Here is a 13,660-nt window from a genome sequence, read left to right on the forward strand (position 1 = left end):
ATGTTAAAGTAATACCATACAAATTTATCAACTACATTTGGAATATCTATCTGTGTAGTATAGATGCATTCCCACATCTTATTTTCAAGAATTATACAAAAATATGTCATTTAGTTTTGAAGATACAGAAGGCAATTGGACTATATTCAAACTTCATATAATTCCATCTATTACTTAATTGTAGAAAAAAATATGCATAATATCTTTCAAAATTGGTTCCCATAAATCCCTGTTAATTGCCATGTTTTCACTGGTGGGTATCCCAAATAATCACGTTACTTGGGCAAGGTCTCTATAGAATAAGCCTTTCTTGTTTAGCTAAGCATCTCTAAGATTATGGGTCTGGTTGTTCTTCTACCTCTCAATTGTGTGAGTAGCAAGCTTACACTAGAGTTACACTAAAAATGTCAAATATATATGATCTTAAATTCCTAGAAGGCCAAGTTATACAAATCTCTAAAAAGTCTGTTATACTTTCCAACCCACTATATTGTTCTTGTCATTCAATTTACTGCCACATAGGATGTAGATAGCATAATGCCTTTCTGAAGGTTGTGCCTAGTAATTTGCAACCAAGCACTTTTCTCGCCTTTATAAAATGTTCAACAAGCTATGTGGAGCTTTTCTTTTTGCTTTCCTTTGGGATCTAGTTGCTATTGATCATGGCTATTGTGGTGTTCTAGGAACTTTACATACCGTGCATTCATATGAACAAACCAACTAATAGCTCCTAAGTAACATCTGGAGCAATCCACTAAGCCAAAGATAGTTTATTGTCCACTTAAGGTCAAATTATCCATATTTCTTTCCAAAAGAGCACTCAACCCCAAAGACAGTTGATTGTCCACTTAAGGTCAAATTATCCATATTTCTTTCCAAAAGAGCACCATTGGAAACTATTGGAATAACATTTTCAACAATGATTGAAACATAGTATTTCACACATTTTAGCTTTATCTCAACTAACAATGTATTGCCTACTTTGGCATATCCAAAGCTACAAGATAGGCAACAAATCAATTTGATTCCCACTTCTCTACAATACTACATTTTGGTCAAGTGAACTCAAGGATGGTGGTTTTGTTGCATGGAAAACATTTATGTGATAATGTGTAACCACATACACAAAAGAGAAACATATTATGCATAATTTGCATTAAATATAAAATAGGGCTTCTCGCTCTTCTCAATTTGCGACAACACATTACATTCAAGCGGCCGTGTGTCCAAGTACATGGTTACAACTAAACCCATTGGCATACTTTTCAAATTCAACTAACTATTGCAAGTTTCTTTTTCCCTCCTTTACACGTTCCTTATGTCCATTCCATCTTGCTTTATTTAGCTGTTGGCAAGATGAGTTGAATTTTGATTATTACTGTCATGGATGTTGATAAGGGGATGTACGATAGACATGAAAATACTTACGCTAGCATTAGTTCCAAACATGAAGCAAGATAAAACTAGACTTAAGTTATAATGGGCAAATTAACCTCTTTGACATTCTAGGGCATGCTTCACCCATGTATGAGATAGTTGTGGAGGCTGATAGTAGGAGCGTGGACCATGAAACTGTTCGAAAACCATACTAGCCCAGGAAAGTGTATTGTTTAAACCATCCGAATTGATTTCTGACAAAATCTTTGGCCCATGCTTTTTCCCCTTCATATGTTTGGCCTTAGCTGGAGCAACAAGATAGGTTGATGAACGAAAGCCCCACTTCCTTTCCCCTTCATGGGTTTAACGAAAGTTATGGAGTGAAGTCCATGGATGTAATCTTTTAGAGCCACATCGGTCATGCCATTGAAGGACCTACTTGACAAGTAGACAGCACTAGTCATTCACCAAGAAATCTTGTGAGGTTTGCCAATATCTTGATAAGGACTAGTACTTCGCGGGCGGGCGGGGAGGAAATGGGGGGGTTATACGTGCCAAAGCTCAAGGTAAGCGTTAATACTGTGACAAGGACTTCACCACAAGGGTAAGGATTGCACAAGGTGTACTGTACCAAACAATTTCCACAGCTCGAAAGTTGCACCAGTATGTATCACGTTCCTCTGGTTCTTTGCCATGGCCTAATAAGTTCTAGGAGGAAGATGCATCGTCCTCTGACACACACAGCTAGAGGGCTAAGCTTGTACCTTCAACCTTACGACTGGCCAATAGGGATTTGTAATTACTTACTTTTCCAAAAGCCCCAATAGAAGAGAAGAGACTATAAGCAACACATGATCTCTAATGTTTTAACAGATCAAAAGGAGGGGCACAATGCTGCCACAGAAAACCCAACCACAGGAAAAGGTGGGCTTTGATATACTTCGGTTTCAGTAAAAGAAACTAAAAGGCCAAAACAGACAGACAGTAACTTTTACATGGTGCAGTGATAAAGTTCGCCTTAACCTGAAATTGCTTTGATGGGTACAGATAGATCATACTGGTGTTCTGTGGAGACTCAAAGATGTTGCTGTACAATATGACAAACGGAAGGAAAAATTCTTGCAAGTTACGCCTGTCTACAATAAGATGCATACCGTGATTTTGATATACAAACTACACATGCACACTCCCTGGACTAACTCATCTAACTTAGTAAAGATTCTAAGTTTTTCTCAGTTGTTCCATACATTATGATTTTTCTTTGCCATATTCTGTCCCAAGGGTTACAGTAAAGAGACTACTCTCAACATTCCAAGTTCCCCCAACTTTTCCAATCATAAGCAAATCTCCCATTATCGTAGGCATGGGACAGAGAGATATGGTTACCCATGAAAATCAAACTTGTCTATGAAGTAGCCATCATCCATGGCATCACAGAGATAGTAGATTTCAACCATTTCCAACCACACTGTAAGAACTTAAAAATGAACACACTGTGCTTCAGCATGCATATGCTCATGATTATGATCTTCGTCATCAAAGACTGTTACTAATATATCCCACCAGTTGCCATCACCTTGGCTTTACGATATTTACCACATGGCCAACTATGTTCACTTCCACTCAATACCATCTCAATGAAATTCAGGAGGCCGACTCCTTGTTGAACAATCCAAACCTAAGGCACATGTGCATCCAGCTGAATGAGCATCATCCAACAGGATGTTCTGCCTGGCCAAAGTAATCACCAGCTATTGTTATCAAAATGTTAATCATGTGTAGCTCTTCATCCTCAGGCTGCTTATCTTTTCTAAACTCTGAACATTTTCTCAGTAAGTCACGAAATGCAGCACTTGTCTGGTCATCAAGTGGAAAATCAACTGCCACTGACAAAGAGAACAACCATAGGGCTCTTTCATACGAGAGATGCGTCTGCTCTTTCAGCCATAAGACATGATATCTGAATAGAATTGCTCTGGAGATCTCGTCCAATCTCAAGAGAATATTAAGAAAAGGAGAACATGCCGTGATACCACAAGCACTCTCTCTATGACAGGTCTCTTCATCTGAAGAGGATCTCTCAGAAGCTTCATGAACATCTCTGAAAGGAATTTCACTGTCCTTTTCATCCACAGGGTGTTGATTGTTTGATTCAGATTTGTTGGCCCTGGAAAAGCAAAAGGATTTCCAAATATCTTTGTTGCGAATAGGAGGAAGTGGTAGGAGATTATTGATCATGTTAGTGTGCTCTGCTGAAAGCCTTGTGAATGACTGCCAAAAGTCATAACATTATGAATTAAAACCAACGACAATGGTAAGAACATTTAACAATTGAAGCTCCTTTAAACCCTGACGAGATACACTTAAACAAGAAACATACAGCTCGCAAGCCCGAGAAATCTGCCAAAAAGGAGTTCTTCCAGTCCTTGGAAGGAATTAATTCAAGTGGACATGTTGGTATAGGTGGAATCTCTGGCATATAGGCAGTTTGTTTAGAACCAGGATCTTTTCTTTGAATTTTTGCTGTTTTTACTTTTGGACATTGAGCAGCTTCCCACCTAGAACCCAGGAGTGCTATTAGCAACTTTAATGAATCACTATCTGCTAGTCACATCAGTCAAAAGTGCCTGATTTTAACTAGCCACTAGTCCTTTCAGAAAAACAGCTCAATTTTCACAAACTTGAGAGAAGGTAAAAGAAGCACATTATGCACTCTCAGGTGATCAATAAACATAACAACAGGGAGAGTGGCTTGTTATAAAGTAAAGCAATAAAGAATTGTTACTTTGAATGCGAAAATTTGTACTTCCTTGCACTGATATTAAAACCTTAAACAAGAACTATAACCAGTCAAACACACACACATTCAGTAATTAATCACATTAGATATTCCAGTGTATGTACACACACACACACACATATATACATATATGTGTACGTATGTATGCATGTATGTGTAATATCGAGGGGATGACAAGTGAGTGCTCTTACCATTGATATCATTTGGATTCAAGTTTAATGTTTGATGAAACAAAGGCAATGGGTAACCAAATACTTAAAAAGGTTATGAAAGAATATCATGCAATTAATTGTGATGATCAAAAGGTATTACTGCTTGTATATAGCGGTTCTAGAAATACACTTCTTGCCTAGTCTGCAAAAGGACAGCCCCATACTCAAAAAAATGCACGGTTTGCTAGCAGTTCAAATCTTCCAAGCACAATATATAAAAATACCACCTAACTTTGTGATATGTGTTTTACACTTTTAAGTCAGCTGAATTTAAGTATTGGCTGGCTAAGCACTTTTCACTTGCCATGATGTTTAGTCGCACCTTTGCACTTTTTCCATTATCGTGGCTTATCCTCTCCCCCTTAAAGGATGGTGGCAATCTCCGCACTTTGAATTGCCATGGCAATGTACCCATGTACAACAGGATAAGGAAAAAAATGTCATCTCATCCAACGCCCATCAATCTCATCATGAAGAAGATAAAGCGCTCAGTAGTGAGGCTTTTCGTGAGGAGATCTGCAGGATTTTCGTCAGTGGAGATCTTAACAAGGTCAACGAACCTGTTCTCCACGACATAGTTTCCATGCGTTTTGGAAACGAGAGTTTCGGAAACTGAAAGAAACGGAGTTTCGGAGTTTCGGCCATTTGAAATTTTGGTGGAAACAACGTTTCGGAGAACCCAATAAATTATGATTTAATATACATATATATACACATACTAAGTATACTAGAGACTAGAATCACTGGTGACTGAACAATCTTAACTTTTAGCACAAGAATCCAACTTCCAAGACCCATGATTTAAATTTCACAAATCACATTGCGCAGCAATTTCACATAGTTATCAATTTCTCAGGCTGCAAATCACAAGATTGAAGAAATCTTAAATCACCCAAAATAACTTACAATTTTTTGAAACAAAAGTGTAACATACTAGCATAATAACATCTGCCATCCAAGAATCATGATCAGAACTTAAAAGTTAAAAGTTAAGTTCATCATTCATGAGACTCTTCACTCGTCACTCATGATAATACGAGTAGTCACCGGTGACAGATCATAGTACTAAGTAGATACATGATACATCAAGATTCATCATTCATCATTCAAATTTCAAAAGAAGGCAGCCTAGATTCTAGAATCTAGATACATCTAGCATCAACAAAAGCCAATTTAAAGACTCAAGAGTCAAGACTACAAGCTATAGCAATGATCATATGATGTATCATGTGAGTCATGACATGTCTCAAGAGTCAAATATCAAAGTAAGATAATAGATCTATGAGATCTCAAAGAACTGATAACTTCAAAGTTCAAACAACGGCCACTGGCCAACCATGGGAAAAAACATAAGCAACTGACAACTGTCAACAATGCTCAACATCAACAATAAATCAAGGCTCAAGGCTCAAGCATCTGTAGCAACATCATCTAAGCCAATAGAGATGTTGTCATCCTGATCCTCCTACAGAAAAATCCAGCCCATAAACAAATTCAAAATGAGTGCGTAAACTCAAGAAGAAGCACTTTTGACCATCTATGAACAATGTCCTGAAGAAAAGAGGTCATTTTCCTCTATTACAATCATAAAAAACCCATGTTTGCTCATAAAAATAGATCAAAATAGTGGGCTGCCCTGTTTATGACTGGTTATTTCGGCCCATAACAATCCATAAGTCTTCAATATCCTCGCCCTTTGCTTGCCCCAAAGTCACTCAAGTACTTGGGCACAAGTCGGGCTTCATTGGACCAAGAATAAGGTAGAGAAGATGAGAGAAGTCGTGCATAAGAGCAGGCTGAATACTCTTCTCTCAAATTTCCCCTCTTTTATAGACAGTTTCAGCATGCATTTTCGTCAAACCAAAGAGGCAGAGAAGTGGAGCTCTCACCAAGTTTACATCTTCAGTAGTTGGACCAGTTAATCTTCAGTTTGCATGCTCCACTCCATGCATCTCAGCTCCAGCTTTCTTCCAGTTTCCCTCAGACAGAGCAGCCCGCATTTTGCGCCGAAAAACGCGGGCTGCTCTCTGCTCCAACCCTGGTCACTTTTTGACCAGCCTAGGTCACTTGCTGGTCACCTAAGTCAGTTACTTTTGGTCCCATGTGGACCTAGTGGACTTTTGACTGTTTTTGGCAACATTTTTGGGTTTTGTCCATATTTTTGTACCTGAATTAATGTGATTTATCTAGCAGACTGTCAATTACTTCCAGATGTCCAAGTTATAGGTTCCCATAGACTTATTTTTCATAAATGTACATGGTATATCTGCAAATTATATGCTAAATACAAAAGAACTTGTATAACTAAGGTAGATATTGGATAATAATGCCTGAATTTTGTATGCAAATATCTCATACAACTTCCAGTGAAACTCTTCTGTGTTTATAAGAATCCCATGATTTATATCATGGACAGTAAATTCTTTGACAACGTGGTACGGCTCAGGGCTATCATCTCCTAGTAGAGCATGGTATATATGTCCCGCTCCTCTGGAGTGATGTCTAGAACAAACCTCACCTTCTCTATGTCGATCTTGTCAATATTTACATGTATTTATTTAACATAGAGATTTAAAAAAGTTATCAACTTTAGATTCTAGAATTGGCATTCAAGAGTCAAACTTCAAAGACCATAAGCTATTAGCAAAATATAAATATAATCACCTGCGCAAGCTCGGGATGAATATCGTTTTTCTCAAGCAGTTGGAAGTTGCAATGGCAAAAGACCAACATCTCTAATTGAGATGTGGTAAGTTTATTTCTTTTCTTTGTATGGAAAGGACCCAAGTACTCCAATTTCTCTCACAAGGGCCTGAGCTACAATCTTGTGAGAGAACCCGTATAGCAATGTGTTTCTATAAATCATCATTCAAAGAGAAACACAAACAGAACCATAAGAATCTAAGATTCAACTTTCAATAATCAAACTATACAGTGAATGCCAGTGATAATAAATTACAAATATGTGATTGTATATAATTATTAAAAGAAATCTTGGGATTACAAATTACCAATGTGGGCGCACAATTTTCATACTTTTCCCACCATGAGACAAGCTGAAGTTGAGTCTCTCTCAACTTCGCAGTCTCTCTACTAAAATGCAAGCTCTCATTGCAGAATGTCAAAAGATCATCCTCAATCCTTTGAAGCATTGACACATCACCAGCTGTCACCTTTGTCATATACTCTATGAATCCCTCCTCTAGCTCCTCACACTCACTTTGCTCATCATCTCGCCGAAGAGGATGCAAGACATGGGCCACTGCATGAATTGGTCTATGAAACCAATTCTATCTCCTCTCCCACACAGCTACGATTTGAGCAATCCTTAAGATGTCAACATTGAAGAAATGTCAATTCAAGTCTCAAGAATAGTTATTCAAATTTCAAAATTCACACATATAATATCAATTTGTAAAATAAAGACTCCAGAGTTACTTACTTGTCCGAGGGCAAAAAGTTATTTTGTTTTAGAGTCTCTCCTATCTTATCCATATACTCATAAAGAAGACCCATAGTGCTACCCTCCATATCGGTAATGCGTAGCACTGTATAGATAGGATTGAGAGTTCTTACCATAGCCTCCACATCTTTCCACCAAGTATCATTCATGACACTGCACTGAAATGCCATGGCCTTTGGATAATCATACTCATCCCACTGCATGATCTCATCAGACCATATAGTGCGCACCAACTCCTTGTGAACGCGCACCAATCTCTCAAGAATAATGAAGATGTAGGCAAATCTGGTGGTGGAGGGTTTTAAGAGCTCAAGATAGTTAAATGAGCGAAATATGGTAAGAACCTTGGGCCTTCTCCTCACAAAATTGACCATACTTGTGGCCCTGCTGAATATGGCCTTAACCCATTGAATTTTGCCTATATCCTCAATCAAAAGATCAATGGAATAAGAAGCACATGGTGTCCATACAATGCTTGGAAACTCCTCTAACATATTGCTCATGGAGACACAATTGCTTTCATTATCGGTCACAACCTGCACAACATATTCAGGCCCGATTTTCAAGATGATATCCCGCAAATGTTGCCATATAAATGCATCTGTCACTACAAGGCTTGACAAAGAGGCATCAATAGCCTTCACAAATATAGTGCCCTTACAGCATGAGACCATGACATTATACACATTTCTCCTACGGACATCAGATCATCCATCACACAAAACGGTGTACCTATACTTCTTCCATGCATCTTTCAATGGCTCTAATTGAACCTCAATACATGCCTTTTCCTTCTTGAGCTCCCGTATGCATAGTGCCTCTGAGGATGGGCCCTCCCATTCACATCCAATGCGGCTAATAGCTTTTATGGTTCGCCTCCATTGCTTTGTTTTAGCCACATGGAAGGGAATAGCACATCTAATGAACAATCTCATCAACTCTCGAGTTGCCTCAGCTATGGCTTGCTTTTACATAGCAGATGTATACTAGCCCACTGTAATGAACCTCTAGGAGCACCTGAAACATCAGGCTGAGACAAAGAAGTCCTCGTCGCACGTGAATCAAAGATCGAGGCTGAAGCAGATGCACTCGCAACAGGATTTGATGCAGGCTTACTTCTCTTTAACGGTCCAACCACACTTATGCTACCCTCTTGTTGCTGAGTTGTGGCTAAGTCTTGATCCTGTTCTGCACCAACTGTCAGAAGACCAAACCGTTGCCTCCTCCATAAATCAAGAGAAAGCTTCACATCTCTTGGCACATTTGCACATGGAGCTGTGTCTCTTCTTGGCACATGAGCAAGATGGTCTTTGACCCTAGTGACACTCCCTGTTTTCACCATGCCACAATAAATACATTTCCACTTTTTAGATCCACCTGACCCCTCATATGAGGTTATGAGAGTAACATGGCGCCAATTAGGATCAGGAGCCATGGTATTTTCTTGTCTACAAGCTGTCCAAACATCAAATAAATAGCACATAAGGCTGAAATAATGTGCACATGCCTGGCAAGACAAAAACTTTCTTATAGCTTGGCTGAAAATTGCAAAATTTCAGTTTTGAAATCTACATGTGCCATGAAAACAGGCTGAATGTTCACAAACAAATAACACATAAGGCTGAAATGTGTACACACAACTGGCAGGACAAAAAATTTCATATATCTTGGCTGAAAATTGATTATTGCAGACATTCAAGTCTGAAATCTGCATGAAACAGGCTGAATGTTCACAAACAAAGGACACAAGGCTCAAATAGTGTGCACACAACTGGCAAGACAAATAAATTCATATATCTTGGCTGAAAATTTATTATTGCAGACATTCAGGTCTGAAATCTGCATGAAATAGGCTGAATCTTCACAAACAAATGACACACAAGGCTGAAATAGTACACACACAACTGGCAGGACAAAAAATTTCATATATCTTGGCTGAAAATTGCAGACATTCAGGTCTGAAATATACAGGAAAACAAGCTGAATGTTCACAGCTGAAGGTTACCTTTCGAGAAGAGAGCTTTTAGCAATACTGAGTGACCACGGGCTGATGTGCAGCAGTTCAAGCACGATTGCTTCAGTTCGAGCAGCTGCAGCAGTAGGAGAGTCCAAAACGAGCAAGGGGAGAGACGAAATATGCAAGCGACTAAGAAACGCAGCCTGTTTTGGGGGTTTTACCCTGCCCGCTGGCAGAAATGTCGTTTCCCAGAAACAGAAACGACCAGAAACGGTCATCCTGTTTCTGGGCACCAAAAATGTCGTTTCTGGAAACTATGCTCCACGACCCCACATATGAAGTGATAGCTCACCTCAATGTGTTTCGTCTTCACATGAAAGACTTGGCTAGCTGAATAGCACTCATAAAATCCAAATGTAGCGTAGGTAAAGCATCAATCCCAAGGTCATGAACCAAACAGCCTGGCCATATGGCCTCCCTGCACGCCTCGGTGGCTGCAACATACTCGACCTCAGTGATAAATAGAGCCGTACACTTCTGAACCTTGGACATCCAAGAGACAGCACCTCCAGCATAGGTGAATACATAGGTGAATGCATAGATCAATACCTCCAGCTATCGCTTATATGACCCACGCACGAAGAAAGTCTTTGTCAATAGGGATGTCCTATTTACTGAAAATGCTACATTTTCACATTATCAATTTCAAATGCCAACCACCCATGACATTGATGATGTCTTTGAGGGTCTTTTGCCACTTACTTTGGAGTCTGTGTCTACTGTAAATGGCAAGACAGACTTAATACAGCAAGCTATTGCTGCACCATATGCTGCCGACCAGCAAGGTATCGATGATGGTTTGCCACATGCAATAAAAGAAGCAATACAACATGAAAGGACTGCTGTAAATACAGCCAAAACAGTCCCAAGATGGCTGTTACAGACTCTCCAGGAGAGTAAAATGGATGCTCCTATACCTCAATGCACTAGCAAGGCTGCCAAAAATGCAACAAATGATGCAGGGGGGCACATTTGATTGATTTTACGGAAGTAGATGATTGTGATGAGCATGTGTTTATGAGCTCACTATTGGATGATGATGAGCCTACTTCCTTGGACGAAGCTCAACAAGATGTACATTGGATCCAAGCCATGCAGGATAAGTTAGACTCTATTGCCACTAACTCTGAATGGGATCTTGTGGATTTACCACCTGGCAAGAAGGCCATTGGCACAAAATGGATTTTTAAACTCAAACACAAGGTTGATGGTACAAAGCACGGTTGGTAGCAAAAGGCTATGCACAAAGGAAGGGCATACATTATGAAGAAACTTTTGCTCCTACATCCCTGTGAGTACGGTGAGATGTGTGATAGCTATGGCTGCAATTATGGCTGGAAAGTACATCAATTGGACATTAAAAAGCATTCTTGAATGGGGATTTGCATGAGGATGTTTATGTGTCACAACCTCCACGGTTTGTGGTTAAGGGGAAAGAGCACATGGTATGCAAGCTGCATAAAGCTCTTTATGGTCTCAAATAGGCTCCTTGTGCAAGGTACTCCAAAATCGATGCTTATTTGGTTAGCAAAGGGTTCAAAAATAGTCCAACTGCTCCCACTCTACACATTAAGAATGAAGGGAGGGACTTGTTGATTATCATTCTTTACGTAGATAACATGCTGCCCACTGGACCTACAAAAGAAAAAAATGCAGATTTTAAGGCTGAATTAAAACATGCATTTACTATGTCAAATATGGGCTGCCTACACTATTATTTGGGGATTCAATTCACCCAAAATCAGCATGGGATCATCATGTCACAGTCACAATATGTGGATAAGTTGTTACATAGGTTTAGTGTGCAAGATTGCAAACCTATGTGCACTCCTATGGAGCCAGGCTTAAATCGTCTATGCATGATGGTGAAGAGATGTCTGATGTTGCAATTTACAGCCAGTTGTCTTATTTATCTTTGCAACACACGCCTTGACATTCAATATGCAGTATCTCAGGTGAGCAGGTATATGCATAGCCCACGGACCATACATTGGCAAGCTGTTAAGCGGATCTTCAAATATTTGTAAGGTACTGAGTCACAGGCATTATTATTTCCTAAGGGAAGAGACTTGCACTTACAGGCTTACAGTGATTCAGATTGGGTTGGTGATGCAGACACTAGGCAATCTACTAGTGGACACTGTTTCTTTCTAGGCCGTTCATACATTTCATGGCTAAGTAAGAAACAGCCTACAGTGGCTATCTCGTCTTGTGAGGTTGAGTAAAGGGCAGCCAGCCTTCACGGCAACAGTGGAATGTGTACGGTTGCACAGATTGTTGGCTGATCTACATTTATCATTGGAGGGTCCTACCCATTCTTTATGTAACGTGTTCGCTTGTCCACCTGTGGGACACGTCTTAGCAGCCCATCGGGAAGAGAGTCTAGGAAGCGCCACCTGGCACTCGCAAGGAATGTCACAGGGTTTGCGATCTAGGTCTTCCCAAGTCTGCCCCAAAGCGGAAGTATCCGGTCGTTCCCACTTAGGACCAACCTGAAGTCAGGGTTTTTTTCCTATCAGCCAAGTCTCTAGGAAGTAGCTAGCGTCGAGCTCCAAATGAACCACTTTGCGTAGGAACAACAGAGTCGAAGTGGATTTATGCTGCACTTGGTTCATGGAGAATGGGAAACGAGAGGGATGCGAAGCTCAACCTTTCTGCCCATAAGGCATAGTCCCATTCCGCTCCCCTAAAACAGCATAAATTGAGATTCTAACTCTCCTGACTCTAGATCTTCACAGTTTCGTTATCACGTCTTTTGAGAAAAGTTCTCGACTAACCAGGACCACCCTTCTGTAGGACGGACCCAAGTCACATCCACCGCACTTTCCTCGGGTTGCTTAGTTATCTAATTACCTACCACATTATGTTTGACATACAAAGGCAGCTTCCTTAATTAATCAATTTAAACACAGGTTCCTTCACACAACTTAGGCACTGACATAAACAAAAAAAATGTCAAGCAAGTTCCTTTTTCAAATATTTGATCTTTATTTATCATAGTCTTGGAATACATCAAGTATCTTGCCCGAAGGCTATCCCAGCAATCATCAAGATTGTTGCTCCAAGTTTTGCCCGTAGACTAGTACACGGGCCTCGAGATCCCATCTCGAGTCACGTCGGCCTCTTGTGCGGGATCCGGAGGCAAGGAATTACAGCCAGAGCCTCCCCTGGCACCCAAGCGTCCTCCCGCTCCAAGCAGCACCCACGAAGAGACCTCTCGCGGCGAGTTCAGTCCATGTACCCGGCGCGGCTAACAACCCCCTTGGATAGGGCCAAGCAAGCAGTCGGAGGTAACTGAACCTGCCTCTCCCTCCAGGCTATTAACCTGAAGCATTAAGTGTTTGGCCTTAAATTAGTTCCTTGAGCAGAGAAGTTCAAACAACGTACATAAGTGTATAATCACAATCAATTCTGTGGTCGTTCGTATGACCAACTGCTAAGGTGTGATTCCTTCTTCCCGAATACTCCCAGCATTCGATCCTGGATCGTTCACGACTTGGCGAGATTCCAAGGGCTTGGCAAGCTAGATTGCTTGTTTACCCTTTTTCTTTAGGTTAGGATTTATACTCTACCAACCCCAATTATCATTACCTTAGGTTTCCTTGTACTATAGTCAAATAGATCTTGGACAACCCCATCATCCTTGGTTGGTCAATTTGCTTCTTGGTAGTTCACAATTGCCCTAAGTTTGACAAATCAGTGAAGAAATCGCGTTTCACCGGACACTACCTTGAAGACGAAAATTATTTCAATATCTCACCAATGAAACGCGAAACTTAGCAAAATATCAC

At 40.2% G+C, this 13,660-nt stretch overlaps 1 protein-coding gene and 1 pseudogene across 1 annotated transcript in view; both read right to left on the minus strand.

Moving 5' to 3' along the window:
- Window positions 1-2,243: 2,243 nt before the first annotated feature.
- The window catches only part of LOC148010524 (uncharacterized), a 31,604-nt gene continuing 20,187 nt past the window's right edge, over window positions 2,244-13,660 (minus strand). Inside the window, exons 3-4 of the mRNA XM_087671273.1 lie at window positions 3,758-3,935; window positions 2,244-3,648 (exon numbers count right to left, since the gene is read on the minus strand). Coding sequence (XP_087527399.1) covers window positions 3,088-3,648; window positions 3,758-3,935 — 739 coding nt within the window. The 3' untranslated portion in view covers window positions 2,244-3,087. The remainder of the gene's footprint in view (window positions 3,649-3,757; window positions 3,936-13,660) is intronic.
- On the minus strand, window positions 6,791-10,361 carry LOC148010525 (uncharacterized; annotated as a pseudogene).

The sequence above is a fragment of the Lygodium microphyllum genome, chromosome 29 (genome assembly GCF_053477565.2).
Source record: "Lygodium microphyllum isolate KBCC chromosome 29, Lygodium_microphyllum_v1.1.10, whole genome shotgun sequence".
Taxonomy (NCBI): domain Eukaryota; kingdom Viridiplantae; phylum Streptophyta; class Polypodiopsida; order Schizaeales; family Lygodiaceae; genus Lygodium; species Lygodium microphyllum.